Source organism: Carassius auratus, unplaced genomic scaffold (genome assembly GCF_003368295.1).
Source record: "Carassius auratus strain Wakin unplaced genomic scaffold, ASM336829v1 scaf_tig00217318, whole genome shotgun sequence".
NCBI classification, from domain to species: domain Eukaryota; kingdom Metazoa; phylum Chordata; class Actinopteri; order Cypriniformes; family Cyprinidae; genus Carassius; species Carassius auratus.
In genome coordinates, this window is record NW_020528997.1 from 197,501 (window position 1) to 218,678 (window position 21,178).

Here is a 21,178-nt window from a genome sequence, read left to right on the forward strand (position 1 = left end):
ATCATAGCTTTAATTGACAAAGATGATTCAAATAAAAGTTAATCCTTATCTTATTAATTTATACTATTCTTGAAATAGCAGATGAACAGTGCTTTCACACCAAGGGCAAACGATTGATCACCTTCTGCTAATTCTCTCCTGCACACTAGGTGGCGCTGAACAACAACCTCAGATATGTGTCTCGTATATGAAGTTAACATCCTCCACTGCTCAACACACAGCATTAAATTAAGATAAATAAACACAAACCATCTATAATGCTTACAAGAACACATCTTAAAATATACACCTGCTTTTAATTTGTAATAAACATCCTTTATTGTAATGAAAATTCCATGAGCTGCATAAAAGCACATATGAAATATGAAAGCAAACAAATATTGTGAAGATATATTTTGTGTGTAGAAAAAAAAATCAAATTTTTTTACATTTGCATTTACATTTAATCATTTAGCAGACGCTTTTATCCAAAGCGACTTACAAATGAGAACAATAGAAGCAGTCAGGTCAACAAGAGAACAACAACAGAATACAAGTGCCATGACAAGTCTCAGTTAGTCTAGTACAGAACGCATAGCCAGGTGTATATAATTTTTTTTTTTTTTTTTACTTAAATGAAAAAGACAAGAAAAGGAAAAGTACTGGTGTTAGTAGGTTAAGTGCAGGCGAAAAAGATGAGTCTTTAGATGTTTCTTGAAAATGAGTAAAGACTCAGCTGTACAAATTGAGATTGGGAGGTCATTCCACCAGCTGGGCACAGTCCAGGAAAAGGTCCGTGAGAGTGATTTTGAATTTCTTTGGGATGGCACCACAAGGCGTTGTTCACTTGCAGAGCGCAAACTTCTGGAGGGCACATAAGATTTAACCAGTGAGTTTAGGTAAGTTGGTGCCGTGCCAGTGGTCGTCTTGTAGGCAAGCATCAGTACCTTGAATTTGATGCGAGCAGCTACTGGTAGCCAGTGTAACCTGATGAGGAGAGGAGTAACATGAGCTTTTTTTGGCTCATTGAAGACAACCCTCGCTGCTGCATTCTGGATCATTTGCAGAGGCTTGACAGTACATGCAGGAAGAGCCAGGAGAGCATTACAATAGTCCAATCTGGAGAGACCAAGAGCTTGGACAAGAAGTTGGGTTGCTTGCTCTGACAGGAAGGGTCTAATCTTCCTAATGTTGTATAAGGCAAACCTGCAGGACCGGGTCGTTGTAGCAATGTGGTCAGTGAAGCTTAATTGATGATCCATCACAACTCCTAGGTTTCTGGCTGTCCTCGAAGGAGTTATGGTTGACGAGCCCAGCTGTATAGAGAAGTTGTGATTAATCAATGGGTTAGCTGGAATCACCAGTAGTTCAGTCTTTGTAAGGTTAAGCTGAAGGTGATGGTCATTCATCCAGCTAGAAATGTCACTCAGACAGGCTGAAATGCGAGCAGCTACCGTCGGGTCATCAGGCTGGAATGAGAAGTAGAGTTGGGTGTCATCAGCGTAGCAGTGATAAGAAAAGCCGTGCTTCTGAATGACAGATCCTAAAGATGTCATGTAGATGGAGAAGAGAAGTGGTCCAAGTACTGAGCCTTGTGGAACCCCAGTAGCAAGGTGGTGTGACTTTGAAACATCACCCCTCCAAGACACACTGAAGGATCTGTCAGAGAGGTAGGACTTAACCCACAGGAGTGCAGTTCCAGAGATGCCCATCTTTCTGAGGGTAGACAGGAGAATCTGGTGATTAACAGTGTCAAAAGCAGCAGACAGGTCCAGTAAGATGAGTACAGAGGATTTTGAAGCTGCTCTTGCTAGTCTCAGTTGAGCAGAGCAGTCTCAGTTGAGTGGCCACTTTTGAAGCCAGATTGGTTGCTGTCCAGGAGGTTGTTCTGTCCAAGGAACATAGAAAGCTGGTTGAACACAGCCCGCTCAAGTGTCTTTGCAATGAATGGAAGAAGGGATACCGGTCTGTAGTTTTCAAGAAGCGCTGGATTTAGAGATGGTTTCTTGAGCAGTGGGCTTACCCGAGCCTGCTTGAATGCTAAGGGAAATGTTCCAGAGTGAAGAGAGGAGTTGATAATGTGAGTAAGTGAAGGTATGACTGAAGAAGAGATCGCTTGGAGGAGGTGAGTGGGGATAGGATCAAGTGGACAAGTAGTAGGATGATTGGACAGGAGAATTTTGGAGACGTCCATCTCTGAGAGTGGAGAGAAGGAGGATAAAGAGTGTGCATCAGTCATTGTGAAGTTTTCCTCAGTCTGTGGTGTGGAGAATTGTTCACTGATGGATCTCGTCTTATTTGTGAAGAAAGCTGCAAAGTCGTCCGCTGTAAGAGTCGATGGAGGAGGTGGAGGCGGCGGATTAAGAAGAGAAGAGAAAGTCTTGAATAGTGTCCGAGCGTCACAGCAGCTGTTAATTTTGTTGTGGTAGTAGGATGTTTTAGCTGTGAAGACATTTGCAGAGAAGGAAGAGAGGAGAGATTGATACACACTGAGGTCCGTAGAGTTTTTTGATTTCTGCCATTTCCTCTCTGCAGCCCTGAGTTTAGAGCGATGTTCACGGAGAACCTCGGACAGCCAGGGGGCAGATGGGGCAATGCGTGCTGGTCTAGACGACAGTGGGCAAAAGTTGTCCAAGCAAGATGTTAAAGTGGAGCAAAGAGTGTCCGTAGCACTGTTCGTGTCCAGAGCAGAAAACTGAGAGAATGGTGGAAGAGAGGATGAAACCACAGCAGATAGGCGAGATGGAGAGAGTGAGCGTATGTTCCGTCGAAAGGTGACCTGCGTTGGAAGTGATCAGAGGTGTGCAGTGGAGCAACTGAAGAGGTGTCCACAGAGCAACCGCGCGTGTAGATGAGGTCAAGTTGGTTGCCCGATTTGTGAGTCGCTGTAGTGGACACTACCTTGAGATCAAATGAGGTGAGCAGAGTTTTGAAGTCAGCAGCCTGGGGTTTATCTAAGTGGATGTTGAAGTCACCAAGCAGTACCAGAGGAGTACCATCTTCAGGAAAGTTTTATAGCAGCACATCCAACTCCTCCAAGAAGTTTCCCAGTTGACCTGGAGGACGATAAATGACCACAAAGTGGATTTTAACAGAGTGGGTTACAGTAATGGCATGTGATTCAAATGAACCAGTACCTGTAGGTGATGGCTGAAGTTCAAATTTCCATTCTTTGGATATAAGGAGACCCGTACCTCCACCCCTCCCAGTGGTACGAGGAGTGTGGGAACAAGTGAAATTAGTAGAGAGGGCTGCAGGGGTGGCAGTATCTTCAGGTTTGATCCAAGTCTCTGTCAGTGCCATGAGGTTGAGACCGGAATGGGTAGCAATAGAGGAAATGAAGTCTGCTTTGTTAACTGCAGACTGGCAGTTCCAGAGACCAACTGGAATAGAGAGCATAGTAGTTGAGGTCAGAGGGACATGGCGTAGGTATGTCAGACAGGCCTTCCTGCGACGTACATAGCGTGCTCTCCGAGTGTTAGTAGTGATAGTAGAGATCTGAAAGCACATAGTGACTACAAGTGTAAGATATATTTGAGAACAAACTATACAAAGAGTGGAAAAAGAGAAAAGCAATACTCAGGTGCCCTGTCGGTGTCCTTGCTCGGTGGAGTCGCACAGGTAGAGTCGATTGTCTTTACACTCATCGGTCTTCACACGAGGAGGGTTCACACGAGGGTTGCCGCGACCGCTGCCGCGGTGAAACCTAGTGCTTTGTATTAGCCTGATTACCTGTGATTGAAGTCAGCTGGCCACGCCTCACTATTTAGCAGATCGAAACCAGGCAGTCCCGCGATAGGCAAACGCAAAACCAAGCGCCACTTTCAGCACGTATTAACCACGGTAAGACACACACAATTTAAACCAAAAAAACTTTCCTAGCAATGATGATCACACACTAGTCTGATGAGAAAACAAGACAAAACACTCACAAGCTGCTGTCCTTCTATGTTGCTCGACTGTTTATTTTTATGTACAGAATGGCAGGAGATATGATCACACGATTGACGTGCTCTTAATCATAACACTCGCGCATGGTGAAGAAAACAGACAGTGCTCTTCAGATCACATAATTCACAGATATTATATTCTTTATAAAGAACATGTAAGAATAAATCTGTTCTAAGATACAGGCCGAAGTGGGACTCATATTCACCTAGAAATGTTTAATGTTCTAGGAATGTTTTCAGCGGCTAGTTTTATTTTAGTTCCCAGAATGTTCTGCTAAAAGTTAGGATAACATTCTCTAAAAACATTCAAAAAATGTATATTGATAACATTGTTACAACATTATTCTCTAACATTCTAATTAAGCTTCCCATCACACTAGATGTGGACTGACATTGCTCAGAAGTGAAATGTTGGTTGCAAGTGAAAACCCAACCTCTGTTTGGTGTCAAACTCTAGTGTAAATAACTCCAGAAACAGTATTACCAACTTCACTTATTAAAAACAAGATTTATTTCTGTCATACATGTAAAAAAGTTCTTATTGCGATTAACAGAGGTGTTTATTGAAAATAATAGTTTAGCTTGATGTCACCATTATGGTGATCAATACTTAGGCAGTATGACTCTTTCAGTTACGGTTCATTTAACTGCTGTAGCTATATTTGTTACAGCGAAAACAGTGAGATACAAATATCATCAGGTGATGTTGGTACTTGCTGATATTAGAACTTTCCTCATGTAGTAATCTGGTCAGCTTGTTTTATCTGGAGTTATATGCTATTGATTTAACATTAGTGACTACAGCAGATGCAAGGCATAAAAGCATACAAGTTTATATCATATTTTATCTGTTCTTTTTAAATTTTGTTGTTAATGAACCAGAGAAAGCTTAGACACACAGAGACCTCAAGAATTTGTGTATGAATCAATGGTGACATGCTTCATGCCGCAATGCATTCTGGGTGACATGAATGAGTTTTGTGTGATGTACCCAGAATACATTGCAGCATGTCACCATTGTTGAGATTCATACATTGAATCCTGATGTTTGTGTGAGAAAAAAAAAAAAAGTGTATATTTTTTTCTAATTATTGAAATAGTCTGCTTTAAAGGTCCCGTTTTACGCGCTTTTTTGAAGCTTTGATTGTGTTTACAATGTGCAATATAACATGTGTTCATGTTTCACGTGTAAAAAAACACAGTATTTTTCACACAATTCACTTATCTGTATACCGCCGTTTTCCCTGTCACAAAAGCGGGCTGATGACTTCCTTGTTCTATGAAGTCTCTCCTTCAGAAATACGTAACGAGTTCTGATTGGGCCAGCGGTTCCTGTGCTGTGATTCGACAGCAGCTGAGAGCTGGCTGCCCTCCTGGTAACGTGATTGGACTAGTTTTGGAGTAGTTTTGAGAAGCAAGTGGGCAGGAGTATGTGCTGGAGATGTACTTATAATCACAGGAGCGTTTTTACTGAAGAGATGCGCATGAAAACCGCATTCGTCTTTTTGCACAGCCCTAACATCTAGTTAACAAAGCTAAACAGCGTTGCCCTTTGTGTAATAAGTTACAGAAACTGTTAAACGCACCAACTTAAATAATAAAATACACTTACCGGTTGTGGTCCATAAACAACGCCTTCTCCAGACAAAGAGGGAACTGCTCCATCTTTCAAGAATAATCTTTGTGCAAATCCGGCATTAAACTGATTGAGATGAGAAAGTTGTCCTCAGCAAGTCCTCAGCAAAATGAGCTGCACATAGTTTTACATGTGCATTATAATGTTCGGGAACCGAGTTAAACATAAATTGTAACCATTAATCTCAAAGTACAGCGTTCCTGGGAAGACCAAACAAAGATGATTGGACTCCAAGATAAAAAAAAAACAGCGTTTCAACGACATGGCGACAAAAACAAACAGCTCTTCCTCTTCTCCGTCGGAGTGCAACAAGGCCACGCCCCCTGTTTGTGAATTCATGTGGGCGGAGGTTAGTCAAAAAAACTGTTTTAGTGACGTCATTCCTGCAGGAACTAGAGGGATGTAGTCCAAACGGGTCGTTTTTTGTAGGCGAATTCTGTTAAATCAAATATCTCGCTTGGCATTGAACTTTGAGCTTTAGCATTTTACAGATATTATTTATACTCTAACAACAACATTACACACTAACTAATGTTTAAAACATGGAATCACGAAGAAGGGGACCTTTAAATTCAGCTGTGTCTCAGGCTGTTGAGCCATTAAGTTGCTTTACATGTAACTAACACCATACATTAGATTTGGTGACAATGGGTAAACAGATCACATATGTGATGATGTGTTAATCACCAGTAAGCAACCAGGACCATCAAACCAGATGTTAACTTGCTTTTTTTTTGCCACAATAAAGATTATAGCAGCTAAAGCACAACACTGCCAAGTCAAGTGTCAAATTGCACAACTGAAACCAACACTTATCACCATTATGGTGACATCAAACAAACTATTACTTTAAACAAGGCAAGGCAAGGCATCTGATTAAATCTTAATAAGAATGTTAGGTGATAATGTTCTAATAATGTTATTAATAAACATATTTAGAATGTTTCTAGAGAATGTTATCATATCTTTTGAGAGAACGTTCTGGTAACAAAAATAAAACTATCCACTAAAAACATTGTAAGAACAATCCATGGAAATGTTCTTAGAATATTTTTAGAACAAAAAAATTCTAGCTGGGTATTCAGCCCTAAAGTTTGATGCTTAGAACGGCCCACTTTAGTTCACGACTGACAATATTAAAATAATGTAATTAAAACCTGTATATAAGTCTGCAATAGTGCACTGTTCTCTACAGCCTTGTAATCCATTGTATTTTTCTAGAGCAGTTGTTCTCGATCTTTTTACCTCAGGACCCCCTGCTCTCAGAGTCAATAGTGCAAGGCCCCTCCCAACCTTTTCTATTCACAAAAATCTGTGTATTGTAGTGTAATTATTTTTCAATTCTGTGTAGAGAGGAGTCACTGCGAAAAAGTGTACACACATAAGGAAAAACAATTCCTTGCTTTTTTTGTGTGACAAATAATTGTGCCTGGTGTGATTAGACCTATAGGGATCTATTGATTTAATTCAAAAGCATCATCGTGCCAAATTGATCTTTCTGTGTGTGTCTGTAGATGATCTGTCTCTGTGTCTGTAGGTTGTCTGACTGTATGGTGTCAGAGGAAGGCTGTGGTTATTTGTCTTCAGCTCTGAGTTCAAACCCCTCACACCTGAGAGAGCTGGATCTGAGCTACAATCACCCAGAACCATCAGGAGTACAGCTGCTCAATCACAAACTGGAGGATCCAAACTATACACTGGAGAAACTCAAGTATGTTAAACACTAACGCCTGTTTCACACATACTCCATCTGCAGTGCGTATGCGTTGTGTAATTTTTTTACACACCCATGATAACGGATTCCAGCGTTCATACTGAACGAGGTTGCAGTCCGTCAGTGTGTTCAAAGAGCAGTGCATCTGCAGCAGTGCAGCGATTGTTAACGTACTGAGTCTATTTTTGCTGTGCTGCATGCGCTGAATTAAAGTAACAGCGCATTGTTCGTGGGAAAAATGAACATGGATTGACATGGAAATGCAGTCATTTCACAATAAATGTGTATTAATTAAAGCCTACTGTGCTTCACACTCAACACATGGGTTTTTGGCTAGGTTTAACACAAGAAAAAGAGCACCTTAAGATAAACAAGGCAACATAATATGTTTTATGGAAGCAGAAAAACAAAGTTCATTAAGACCCGTGGGATTGCTTGTGATAAAGATTTAAATGCAAAAGGCATGAGAGTCGACTGTTTCTGTCAGTGTTTTCATTTTACATATTTGTGATATCCTAACAAGAAAAGTAGGCTACAATGTTAAGTTAAAATATTTTGCCGCTTGCTTGAGCAGCTTATTATACAAACCTAGAAGTCAAATGCATGAATAATATGTTATTTATATTTATTGAGTTTAAACTGATGTCTGATTATGAAAGATTGTTTCTGTTCTGTGATAAAAGACTCACAATGCTGAAAAGGGTTATTAATATTATTATTTTTATATGATTTGAAATATAAAAATAATGAACAAATGTTGTGTTTGTGAACTAACAAGCCGCGGATCTGTAGTGGACTGCAAACTGTGTGAAAGCACAATGAGTCCGTGCCGCTTCAGCACCACACACGTAACGCACACGGACTGCAGACGGAGTATGTGTGAAACTGACGTAATACTGACATACTAAGTGTGTGTGTGTGTGTGTGTGTGTGAGTGATGCAGATCTACAATAATGTGTGTTTGTGTGTTTGTAGTGTGGATCATGGAAGAGAGATCAGGATGAGAGCAGGACTACCAAAGTGTAGGTCTACACATACACACACACACACACACACACACACGGAATCGATAAGCGGAATTGGAATCGATAAAATTCGATATTATTAGATAAAAAAATATATCCAATCCTACTGATGATTGCTTTTGTTCTTCAGGATCAAATATATGTAAATATATTTTACACCAATATAATTTGGGTCATTTATTTGTGATTATTTCTGAAAATATATTTTTAATATGTTTTTTAAACCAATAACACAAATATTTTGACCTCTATATTTCAGTCCAAGAAAGTTAATTTTCTTGAAATTGGCCGCTGTGTTGACGCTCTCAACAAACACGTCTGTGATTGGCTACAGTGATCAGCGGAAACACACTGTAAATAGAAAGTGTTGATGATCTACACAGACACACAGACACACACAGATTCATCTGAAAGAAGCGTCTGTCAGAGCGAACAGAAACCTACTATCATTACACTTTAACACTGAAACACAGCTTTCACTATATTAGTGAACACATCGGTGAATGATGAGGACATTCTGGACTTTGTAAATCTAGTCAAAGCTGTAAACACACAGACATCTTCAGTGTTGTGTTGTTCTTGATGTTTCTCTCTTCTTGTGTTCAGATGCCTGTGATCTCACACTGGATCCAAACACAGCACACACTCAACTCGTTCTGTCTGATGAGAACAAGAAGATCACACATGTGAGAGATCATCAGCTGTATCCTGATCATCCTGAGAGATTTGATGTTCCTCAGGTTCTGTGTGTGGAGAGTCTGACTGGACGCTGTTACTGGGAGACTGAATGGAGCGGATCTGCTGTTATATCAGTGTCATATAAAGCAATCAACAGGAAAGGAGAATGGAGTGATGACTGTGTGTTTGGAAACAATGACAAATCCTGGAGTCTGGAGTGCTTTTATAACAGATTCTCTGTACTTCACAACAATAACAGAACTGTTATTCCTGCTGTCCGTTCATCATGTAAGAGAGTAGGAGTGTATTCTAATAGAGTAGGAGTGATTTCTAATAGAGTAGGAGTGTATGTGGATGTGTCTGCTGGTGTTCTGTCCTTCTACAGCGTCTCTGACACACACACACTCACACACTTACACACACTCAACACCACATTCACTGAACCCCTCTACGCTGGATTTGGGGTTAATCCTGGTTTCTCACTGTCTCTGTGTGATATTAAATGACAGAGAGACTCTTTCTGATCTTCACACAAACTCATCAAATCTCACATTACTGTACATTTCTATTCATTTTTAATTAGTTTTTGATCATCATACAGAAGTTATGAATCTAGATCAGACTCATACTGTTCTGAATCTTTAATAAAGAGAGTAATATGTGTGCTTTAATATTTCTATTGTAAACTGCTCATCAAATCTCACATTACTGTACATTTCTATTCATTTTTAATCAGTTTTTGATCATCATACAGAAGTTATGAATCTAGATCAGACTCATACTGTTCTGAATCTTGTAAACTGCTCATCAAATCTCACATAATTACATTTCTATTCATCTTAATTCGTTTTTTATTGTCTTACAGAACTTTCTATTGTAAACTGCTCATGAAATGTAATAAAAGTCCATGAGTGACTCATTTGATCCTGAACTGGTTTCTGAATCCTGATGTGAACTGATGACAGTGTGAATAATCATGAATGTGATTGAGATCAGAGGCTGAATTGACTCTGAATGAATCCGTCTCCTGATCGTCTGCTTTATTTTTCTGTCTGCGCTGATTTAACACTCGATTCACTGAATGAATTGTGTCCAAACACTCACAGTATCGCTGCTGAACACAGTTGATCTGGCTCTAATTCAGTCTTTCAGGAGCTTCAGAGCTTCAATCTGCTGCTGGATCACTAGAACATCTTCATCAGCATCTCTTCTTCTGAAATGATGCTCTTTTATGCTTTATTATTTCTCCACCAGCACAAGAACAGAAAGTTACTCATTAACATCACAGAAGTCCTCTGAGCGTTAACTGGTTTCAATATTCCATGAACAGGTGTGTGTCGGTGAAGAGCTTCAGTTCTCTCACACTGTGATGCTAGTTCTACTGAGAGAACAAGTGTTAGACTCGAACCTTCCTCTAATCTCGTCACCAGAGTACATCTCTGCCTTAACTGAAGCTTTTACACTTCCTCTCAGTTCCCTGAAGATCCTAACATACTTCTCTACAGATGACACTCACACACACACACTGCTCACAGCAGACAGAATACACTCAATCAAACACACACACTCTCTCTCTCTCTCTCTCACAGACACACACACGCACACACACACACACTCACTCAGAGACACACACACACACCTCACAGACACACACACACTCACTCAAAGACACACACACACAGCTCACAGCAGACACAATACACTCAATCAAACACACACTCTCTCTCCCTCTCTCACACACACACACACACACAGCTTTAAGAGAATGAACATCATTATAGTGTTTCTGACTTTAACATCGCTTCTAAGCTCGAAGGACTATGAAGCAACAAAAGCTGTTATCTTTTACACCGAGCTGGACTTTATCTGAGGACATCAGCTATAATGCAGTTCTTCAGTGTGTTCTTCAGTGTGTAGTAATGGGTCGTTCTTGAGCGATTTGTTCATGTTGAACGAATCTTTAATGTGACTCAGGAAGAATGAGTCGTCTCGGGGAGTGATTCGTTCAGTCGCGGATGTGCAGTAGTCTCTAGGTTCTGTTCTGGAATTAGTCTAGTCCTGTTTCAGTCAGTGCAGTCTGAGCCGGAAAGAGAATTGATTCGTTTTTTTATTTTTATTTTAATGCCAAGGTAGCACAGATAAAAGTATAGTCAATGTCAATATTGCATACAAAGAGGTGGCATTACATGCAAAGAACCATTTACAAACCTATGTAAACATAAAAATAAATAATCTAAAACAACAGCTTGTATCTCTGTCTGATTTAAACCTTTTCAAAAACACTTTTGCCGAGTAAAATCTGTGTAACAATTTTAATGAGATTTCTCTAACCTTGTTAGTTATTATATATTCTGAAGACATACTTTTTTTAATCAATATGATCAAGCACATTCCTCCAATATGGAGTTGTTACAAGCTCCTTTTGAAAAAGCAATCTAATCTTATAGTTACGTGATGATAGTTTGCCCACTGGGATTTCATATGGGTCTAAATATAAAGATAAAGTGCTGGATGATCTAATGAGTCCCTTAAAAGCAGAACAGGGCAGGTCTAAGGGTATTTTTGGGGCCTGGAGAAGTTTTGTCATGCCCTGAAATTTATCTAAATGGGTAAAGTCTAATCTCACTGCAATCAGCACAAACTGGGCTATAATAATATGTGAAATGCATGTATGTACATGATTGTGTTTTTGAGAAAAAAATCGTCTGCGTGGTTAGTGAAAAACTAAAAATGTTAAGTCACTTGAATAAGGCAATAAAACACATACATAACATGGGTTGCCGGAACAGTTGAGAACTGGAGCTTGTAGCCTAGAATTTTTCTTTCTAAATTATGTGAAAATCATCATGTTTACTCACAGAAAACAATATATTGATTTAAATTTTCTAAGACACCTTTTGTTGGTAAAAGTCATATGCGAGTAGGAGTCAACTATCATGAATATCATTGTGATTTACACCAGAGAAGACAAAGGCCTGCATAATGAGCTGCATAATGAGCCTCTCATTCAGCTGTGCCACTGTGAGGGAGGACTAACAAGAAAGAATGTGAGAACAAAATAAATGTATATAATTTAATGTTTGTTGTTTATTTAGAATATATTTAATTATCCCACAACATAATTTAATATCCATTTGGGAGTGCAGTTAAACAATTTATTAGGAACAATCAAAGGTGACTTTCAGACTGAATTAATCTTTTACATCCTTACTCCAGTCACACAATCCTTCAGAAATCCTTTAAACAATCTTAATTTCTACAAAAAAAAAAAAAAAAAAAAAACTTTAGCTTCATTATTATTATTATTAATGTTAAAAAGAGCTGAGTTTTTTTTTTATTTTTATAATAGGCATGCAACTTTCTTAATAATATGCATGCTAAAAAGCAACTAGTTAATAGTAAGAATTGGTCCCTATACTAAAGTTACCATATAGATCACTTTACTAATTGATTGCTCTCAGATTATAACACAAAATAGTTATGAAAAACATTGCCTATCCTAGCTTCAAAACTTGGTCAGTTACTGTAAAATCGGTATCGGCAACTGATTGAATTTTACATTTTTCTAATAAGAGAGTTTTTAAAAGCCAGAGTTAAAGCCTTTATTGCTTATAACTCAGTGAAGATTGAATAATGTCTGACTCTAAACATTTAATTTCAAGTAATTTCTCATTTTCATTTAGTACAAAACTAACTAAACCTAATAAAAAGTGTAGAATAACTTTACTGATATGATAGTGATAGTAAAATAACACTGATTTATAGTGAACACTGATTTAAAACTTCTTGTTAGAGAATATAGTTTGTGGAGGTTAAATAAAACCTGTATTCAAAAAAGAACTTCTTGTCACAACGGTAACAGTGAATGAATTTAAAAACAAATACTGGCCTTACCTTTTTCTTACCCATCTTTCCTCTATTATTTGTATATGAACTATAGTACTAATAAGCATTATTGTTTATAAATGTTTTGCTATAATTTATACTAGCTAGCTTCCCTTTCTCCGTGAAGCGTCTTTAATGACTTTAATGAATGTTAGAGTGATTTTAGATCTGCTGAATAAGCGTATCAAACACAGCTGGAGAGACTGTAGTGCACGGGATCTCTCCACTGATGGACGTGACGTGTTCTCAGGGAAAGTTCATCTGTTAGGAGAGTCTGAAGCTTCCCTCAGAGAAACTGTGAACGTCCTCAGTGTAGAAGATGAGGGAATAACTGTAGAACCTGTTCAGCTCACACGAGACCAACCATCCTTCTCTATTAACACATTCATTATAAGATGGATAATGAGATGGGACAAACACTGCGATCTTCTTCTCTACATGCGCTCTGAAGCTTTCGTTCTACATGTCTACCTTCTTCCATTTGATGATTACGCAAAAGAAAATGTTGAGAAGATTGAAAAATCAAGTTATTGGATCTTACATCCTGACAGACCGTTACGGATAAAAAACGCCACACAATCTTGATGTTCCTGGTGTTTCTTTCCATCCCAAAGAAGGGATCACACTCAGAAGAGAAACTGATCCAGTCTTCTTCAAGATCAAGACACGTCTGGAGAACGATCTTCAAATGACTCTGATCAGAGAAGACTGTCTGGACTGCTTTAACTGAGAAAGATGAACTCGATCTGATTCCTCCACAGAGAGACGAGTCTGAAAAATAATGCTTTATCAGAATATACTGGGTCTGCAATGACAAAATAGAAATCTTTCAAATTATTAATTGATATACAACGTTTTTATTATTTGTGATGTTTCTGTGTAAGATGTTGTTCATGGCAGGTCAATCAGTTCACTGTTTAAGCAAATTTAGAGCAAGATTTATATTTGTCTAATTGTGTAGTTCATTCTTGTACATGCTTTAATACATCAGCAATTCATTCAGGGATATTTCATATTATTATATTTTGATATATATTTTTAGGGGTATTAGATTCAGTTTCAGTTCAAGATGAACTAAATGAAATGAAAATGAGAAAGGAACTGAATTTAGGTTTTTATATTTTATTTCACTTAACTTTTTTTTCAAGTAACTATGTTGAATGATTTCAGTTTAGTCTTAGTTAACTCTGACAGCTCTGTAAAATTAATGTCTTATTCCATTAAGTCTAATAAATAGTATTTTTTAAGTTCACTTTCTTCTGTAAGAATTTAAAATGTTGCACGAATAGGAAAGAATGCACAGAGGAGGAAATACAGCTCATCTAGTCATAACAAGACAGAATGAGAATATTTTAATATAGAAATAAATATGAGAAACTGGCAACCAGGATAACAAGCATGCATTTATTTATCTTACGCTTTAAATCAACACAGTTTTATATCACATTGGTTACAGTTGGGAGTCTCTCTCACGTGTGCAAACAGAACCCCTTGTATTTATTACTATTAATTATTGAGATGTTTGTGAGATTTAGCATTTCATTGTTGAATATTTATCGTCATAAGAACGAGTCAGATGTGACCACAGCCATCCTGAGTGATTCAGACAGAAAGAGCGCTTGAAAAGTGAAAGTGCAGAAACTCTTTAAACACGAGACGAGCGAGAGACAGGAAGTGCAGCGATGATGATGTCACCAGTGCAGCAGCTGCAGCGTCGTCGTGGTAACAGCCAATAGGAGCAGCTGCAGACAGACATGTGACCAGACTCTGGATCCAGCAGCTGGAGAGAGACACACAGATGTGGAGATGTGAGTTTATTTGGATGAACTACATGTCTACTAACTCTCAGAGTAGACTGTTAGGTTAGGTTTAGGGTTAGTAGAATAAGTTAATAATCAGTGTGTTGTGGATCCATCAAAATAAAGTGTTAGCAGATATTATGCAGACAGACTAATACTTTAATGACTGCTAGTTGACATGTAGTTACAAAGTTACTAACTGTTAGTAGCATGTCTAAAGTATTGACATAAATATCAATATAATATAAATAAATATCAGTAAAAATAAATTGTTTTTTTTAGTAAGTAAACACTTAATTTCAGGTAATTTCTCATTTTCATTTAGTTTACCTGTACTAAACTAACTAAAATTAATAAAAATTTAGAAGAACTTTGCTGATATTATAATAAAATAACACTGATTTATAACGAACACTGATTTAACATGACGTTTCTGAAAATATCTGTTTGAAGCAAGTGATGTAAGTTTAAATGTTATAAATGTATTATCCAATGTATTCTTAATATTTTGTGCTCTATGATTGTGTTATGATTTTTATTTTTATTTTATTTTTGCTGAAAGTGCACTGTTTAATGCAAGTGTGTTGATGAACAGCATCATGTACTGTATGTACAATAGCTTTCTGCAGACCATACTTGAATGGTTTGTTCATTTCCTACAGAGAAAGGAGTGGAGTGAACACTGTGCCCGTGTCTCCTGTCCTGATGTGTGTCTGTACCTGTGGTGCCGGTCTGGACTGAAGGAGCTTTAGTGCTGCTGCTGGATGTAGTGGTGCCGCTGACGGTGGTCTGTGTGACGCTGGAGTTTCTGCCCCCCGTCAGATCGAGCTGCAGCGAGTCCAGATCCACCTGCAGCTGGAGCCTGATCCACTCCTGAATCTGTGCTGCGCTCTCATACCTCTTCAGATCGGCCACATTCACACCCAGAAGACCCTTGACCTCAGGCACGAGCAGCACCTGCACACACACACACACACACACACACACACACACACACAGAGAGAGACAGACACACAGAGAGACAGAGACACAAACACAGAGAGAGAGAGAGACACACACACACACACAGAGACACACAGAGACAGAGACACGCACACACAGAGACACACAGACACACACACACACACACACACACACACAGAGACAGAGACACAAACACAGAAAGAGGTGAGTTCAGAGTCTGCTCTCACACGTACACATGTATGACTCAGTGTTGTCTAAAGAACTGACCACTGATTGGCCGCAGAAACAGATGGGAGTGTTTGAAGTGAATGATTGACAGGAGACTCACGTTAATGACGCTCTGCTTCAGACTCATGAATGTGAGCACGTCCATATTCACACTGGAGTTCACAAGAGTACGGATGAACGCCGCATCAGCACCGCCTGCACACACACACACACACACACACACTCATTTAGCCTGACAGCAGCAGTGTGATGTGTGTGTGTGTGTGTGTTTGTGTGTGTGTGTGTGTGTTGTTACCGAGGTAGCTCTGCAGCAGCTGGTATGTTGTGATGCTGACGGGGTTTGCACTGCGTGTGTTTGCTGCGATGAATGCGCTCTGAGCGATACTGAACAGAATCGATGACTTCTCTGAGCTGCAGCTGGTCAAAGAGAGAGCAGACGCTCGCCTGCACACACACACACACACACACACACAGATGATGACACAGGTATTACAAGGAGAGGGTGACTTATGAGCACATAACCCATGTCCCCATTTTTCAAAACACTTATAAATCATACAGAATGAGTTTTTTTGAGAAAGTAAAAATGCACAAAGTTTCCTGTGAGGGTTAGGGTTAGGTGTAGGGTTGCTGAAGGGTGATAGAATATACAGTTTCTACAGAACAAAAACCATTACACCTATGTGTGTGTGTGTATGTGTCTGAGAGAGTGTGTGTGTGTGATTGTGTGTGTGTGTTTGTGTGTGTGTGTGTGTGTGTGTCTGTGTGTTTATGAGTGTGTGTGTGTGTGTCTGAGAGAGTGTGTGTGTGTGCGTGAGTGTGTGTGAGTGTGTGTGTGTGTGTGTGCGTGTGTGTCTGTGTGAGTGTGTGTGTTTGTGTGTCTATGAGTTTGTGTGTGTGTGTGTGTGTGTGTGTGTGTCTATGAGTGTGTGTGTGTGTGTGTGTGTGTGTGTGTAGTGTGTGTGTGTGTGTGTGAGTGTGTGTGTGTGTGTATAGTGTGTGTGTGCGTGTGTGTGTGAGTGTGTGTGTGTGTCTGTGTATAGTGTGTGTGTGTGTGTGTGTGTGTGAGAGTGTGTGTGTGTGTGTGCTCACTCCACGCTGGCGGCCGTGATGTTGCTCAGCACACTGGTGTTCAGCGCACACAGGTTTGTTCCTCCCAGAGCGTTCAGCTCGTTACTGCCGAGTGTGTTTCCATTCACACTCAGATACTTACTGACCAGCAGCTGGACCTGAGAGAGACACACACACACATCAGCTGACAGAACAACACACTCCATGGTGCTCAGCTCTTCTTAAGGCCAGAGAATACTTCAATTTTTATTCGTATACTAGCGGCTAGTGCATACATGTGAATAACATTAGGAGTACTACACACACACACACACACACAGTACCATCTCTGCGTCCCAGTCCCCGTTGCGTTGGTTCATCAGAGACGAGAGGGTGTCGATCTTCGTCACGTTCCACTTTCTGACATCATCAGGTGTGGCCGCGCGGGAGGCGGAGCCTAGAACCTGCAGCACCTCGTCAGACAGTCCTCCCGGATACACCTGAGGGGCGGGACACACACGTCTCTATAGTAACACTGTGATTGACAGCAGGCACAGCAGTGTTCAGGTGGGTGTTTTACCTGGTTGAGTTTGTCCAGGATGATCCTCTGGTAGCTCCTGTCGTAAACTCTGTCGGTCACAGCCTCCAGGTTGTCCTTCAGTGTTTGGACGCTCAAGCAGGCGTTAAACTGAGTCACGTCGTATGCAAACGGAAACATGTCGCTGTACACCTGAGCCTGCAGGATCTGACCCACGGTGCATGATGTCTCTACAGAAGACCAGAGAAACACACACGAGAAGAAGAACACGTTTACCTTCAACAGAGTAATCTAAATGTACTCGCACCTTAACTTTTCTGGTTTTATGATGCAATATTAATAGAAACACAGCCCACAGTGAACTCTCTTGTAATTCACTTCAACCTATTTGAACTTTATGAGTGATTATTTTAGGTTCAAGTGGTGTTTGTGTGTGTAAGGAACTGGAAACAAAACTGTTTCTAAAACACACACTGCCATCTGCTGTTTACAGCTAAGCTCAGAATCGATGAATTAGAGAATCACATAATCTCTGAAAAAAAAAATCGATTCAGGAATAGATTTATCATGATACAATACTGAAGACTGGAGTAATGATGCTGAAAATTCAGTTTGGATCACAGCAATCATTTACATTTTTGACAGATATTGATAAAGAAACAATATTTCAATGTTTTGATCAGTTAAATGCAGCCTTAGTGAGCTCTTTCAAAAGCATTAAAACATCTCCCCGAGCCCAAACATCGCTGTATTATCGGTTCTGTGGTGTTTCTGCAGTGATTCTCACCTGCAGATCTCTTCATTTTGACTCGTGAGATTTTGTTGACCTCATTCATCATGTTGAGGATCTTCATCTCTGAAGCTTTATCATTCTTCCTCAGGTCACGAATGAAGGTCTTCAGAAACCTCTGCTTGATCACCTGACACACACACACACACACAGAGTTATGAGTGAAACACACACACACACACACACACACACACACACACACACACACACACACACACACACACAGACAGAGTTATGAGTGAAACACACACACACACACACACACACACAGTTCCTGCGGTCGCACCGGTGTGAATTTGCTCCAGATGTTGGTGGTGAGGTACAGAGGCAGGAGGTCCAGGTTCTCCAGCGTGGTTCTGTTCCAGCTGTTTGAGGGTCTGAGAGGAAGGTCTGGTGTCAGTCTGAGCTCGTATAACACACAGTAGATCAGTGTGTGTGTGTGTGTGTGTGTGTGTGTGAGTGTGTACCCGTAGCTGGTGTTTCCTCCCAGCAGGACGCTCTCCAGTGCTGAGATCTGCTCAGCTGATAGATCCACACACTGCTTGAGTTTCTCCAGCACATACGGGTCTGAGCTCTGGATGTACTCGCTGCTCAGAAAACAGCACATGTTCCCCAAAACATCCAGCTGATCCCGACTGATCCTGAAACCTGAGATCCCCTGGAACACAGCAGATGAGATATACACTTCAGCATCTGTCAAACATGACCAGACAAGCACTCCATTAATCCTGAGAACCTTTTTATCTAATTAGAAATCTGAAATACACTCAAAAGAAAAGAAACAGCAGAAAAGGCAGTCTCTTCACAACTATGTTCAAAATATATGTGAATATTTACAGTCAGGATTTAGAGCGTATCATAGAACTGATCTGATATTAGTTATAAATGTCCTGCTCTTATCACCTGATCGTGGTTGTATCGCTCTATTAGTGCTATATAGGGACCATTCCAGGATTATCATTGGAGGGGGGTTCAGCCCACAAGGGTATTTTATATAGATAGATAGATAGATAGATAGATAGATAGATAGATAGATAGATAGATAGATTTAAATGAAAATGGCAACATTGTTTTATAAAGTATATGCATTTACATGTGCCTCATTTTCACTGGAGAAAACCTGTGGTGTGATGATTTGTGTACGGTTCATGGAATTAATCACAAAATTTTAGGGGGCTGAGGAGTCATTTTAAGGGGGGCCTAGCGATACCCATGGTGCTTTTGGATTGTAGCACAGCGTTCGACACTATCGACCACAGCATTCTTTTGAATATACTAGAACATTTGTTGGCAGTAGAGGAAGTGTACTGGCATGGTACAAATTCTGACATCCATCAGTTCGTAGCAGTGAAGATGTATCATATAGATCACAAGTGCAGAATGGAGTACCTCAAGGCTCACTACTAGTAAAAGTAACCCATACTCAGTACTGGTACTCTACATGTAAACCATCCAGGTGCAGAAACACACACACACTTTACATGTTACCCTTGGGAGAAATCCTCTAGAAACATTGTGTCAGCCTTCACTGTTATCCTTAGGGGTGCACAATATATATCACCGATGATGAATGCACATCTTGTCAGTAAAGCGGTGTGTTCATTACCAGACAGTCCCTGGCATTGTTGAACAGTGTCTGCTTCTTTGAGGACAGTGTGCTGGACAGAACAGAGAAGTTGGCTGTGCCCAGAGATGAGAAATACGGGCGGCAAAGAGATCTGTCGACCATCGAGTAGCTGAAACACAGACAAACACACACATGATGATCTTCATGAACTCAGTGTGATTGAGTTTGACTGAGGATCTGAGTGTCTGTGCTTTCTGACGTACTTGTAATAGATGAGCACTTCAGTGGGATACTGGGAGAAAGCAGTGAGATCAGCGCTCTTAATGTAGTGATACATGCAGGTCAGCTGAAACACACACACACACACACCTGAATGATTCTCCTGCACATCTGATAGTTTAAAGGTTTTTTTCATCTGGATCTGAATGGCAACGGTTTGTAAAACATGAAAAGCCTGTGAATGATTGTGTGCTCGTTCACCTGTGACTCCTGCAGGACGAGCGTCTGATTGACTCGCCGTCTGCAGCCGCGGATCAGATTCATGACTTTACTAGAGCTGAAGCTCTGGATTCGTGAACAGGTGAAGCCCTGCAGCACCTGGAAAGACACGCTACACACACACACACACACACACACACACACACACGCACGCATGTTAACATGGTCAAAACTAACACACCACTATCTAATCTCACTAATAAGAGCTTGTCACTCACTCATCCGGGTTGCTGAACTGCGCAGCGACGTTTTCAAAGATCAAAACGGCCTGAGAGGAGCAGAAATTCAATCGTGTCATTATTATTATTATTTACCATATGCACTTCATTGATCTCAACATACAAGCCATTAATCAAGTAGATAGATAGATAGATCAAATACAGTGATAGTAGAGCATTTTTCTCTTATCTTTCTAACAGAAATCATGTTTTCACTGCATCAGGAGGCAGACGCCTGACGCACCTGCTCCTGTTTCCATTTCTTCTGGTTGACCGTCTGTGCTGCCGCGGAGGACTGTGACACATCCTGCAGGAAAACACGTGGGATTTCTGTGGCCAGGAGGTCAGGAACGTTTGTGATGACGGCGTCAGACGAGCTGTTGACCGTGATGATCTAAAGAGAGACAGAGAGACGTCAGGAGACGAGCTGAGCCGAACCAGAGATGTGTGAATCTGAGCGAGGGTCACCTGGCTGACGATGGTCTGCTGGACGATCACAGGTGCGCTGAAGACATTGGTCACGAACAGTTCAGATTTCATTGCCTCAATGAAGATATTTCCTGAGATTAGGTTAAAGATTGATGATTGAACACCGATGATCAGTGAACCCAAGTTCTGCAGGCTGGCTGCACTGTTTATCTGCCACAGACACACATGTGT

The 21,178-nt window shown here is 40.3% G+C and overlaps 2 protein-coding genes across 2 annotated transcripts in view; one reads left to right on the forward strand and one right to left on the reverse strand.

Moving 5' to 3' along the window:
• The window catches only part of LOC113100637 (NACHT, LRR and PYD domains-containing protein 3-like), a 37,899-nt gene extending 28,036 nt beyond the window's left edge, over positions 1 to 9,863 (forward strand). The window contains exons 13-15 of the mRNA XM_026265263.1: positions 7,103 to 7,276; positions 8,255 to 8,301; positions 8,911 to 9,863. Coding sequence (XP_026121048.1) covers positions 7,103 to 7,276; positions 8,255 to 8,301; positions 8,911 to 9,488 — 799 coding nt within the window. The 3' untranslated portion in view covers positions 9,489 to 9,863. The remainder of the gene's footprint in view (positions 1 to 7,102; positions 7,277 to 8,254; positions 8,302 to 8,910) is intronic.
• Positions 9,864 to 14,267: 4,404 nt separating this feature from the next.
• The window catches only part of LOC113100632 (uncharacterized), a gene marked incomplete at its 5' end in the record, with an annotated part of 32,581 nt that continues 25,670 nt past the window's right edge, over positions 14,268 to 21,178 (reverse strand). The window contains 16 exons of the mRNA XM_026265255.1: positions 14,268 to 14,647; positions 15,386 to 15,623; positions 15,958 to 16,052; positions 16,153 to 16,301; positions 16,950 to 17,086; positions 17,252 to 17,407; positions 17,488 to 17,675; positions 18,233 to 18,365; positions 18,522 to 18,612; positions 18,703 to 18,893; positions 19,842 to 19,971; positions 20,066 to 20,148; positions 20,283 to 20,412; positions 20,519 to 20,568; positions 20,763 to 20,912; positions 20,987 to 21,157. Of these exons, the coding sequence (XP_026121040.1) occupies positions 14,559 to 14,647; positions 15,386 to 15,623; positions 15,958 to 16,052; positions 16,153 to 16,301; positions 16,950 to 17,086; positions 17,252 to 17,407; positions 17,488 to 17,675; positions 18,233 to 18,365; positions 18,522 to 18,612; positions 18,703 to 18,893; positions 19,842 to 19,971; positions 20,066 to 20,148; positions 20,283 to 20,412; positions 20,519 to 20,568; positions 20,763 to 20,912; positions 20,987 to 21,157 (2,181 nt within the window). The remainder of the gene's footprint in view (positions 14,648 to 15,385; positions 15,624 to 15,957; positions 16,053 to 16,152; positions 16,302 to 16,949; positions 17,087 to 17,251; positions 17,408 to 17,487; positions 17,676 to 18,232; positions 18,366 to 18,521; positions 18,613 to 18,702; positions 18,894 to 19,841; positions 19,972 to 20,065; positions 20,149 to 20,282; positions 20,413 to 20,518; positions 20,569 to 20,762; positions 20,913 to 20,986; positions 21,158 to 21,178) is intronic.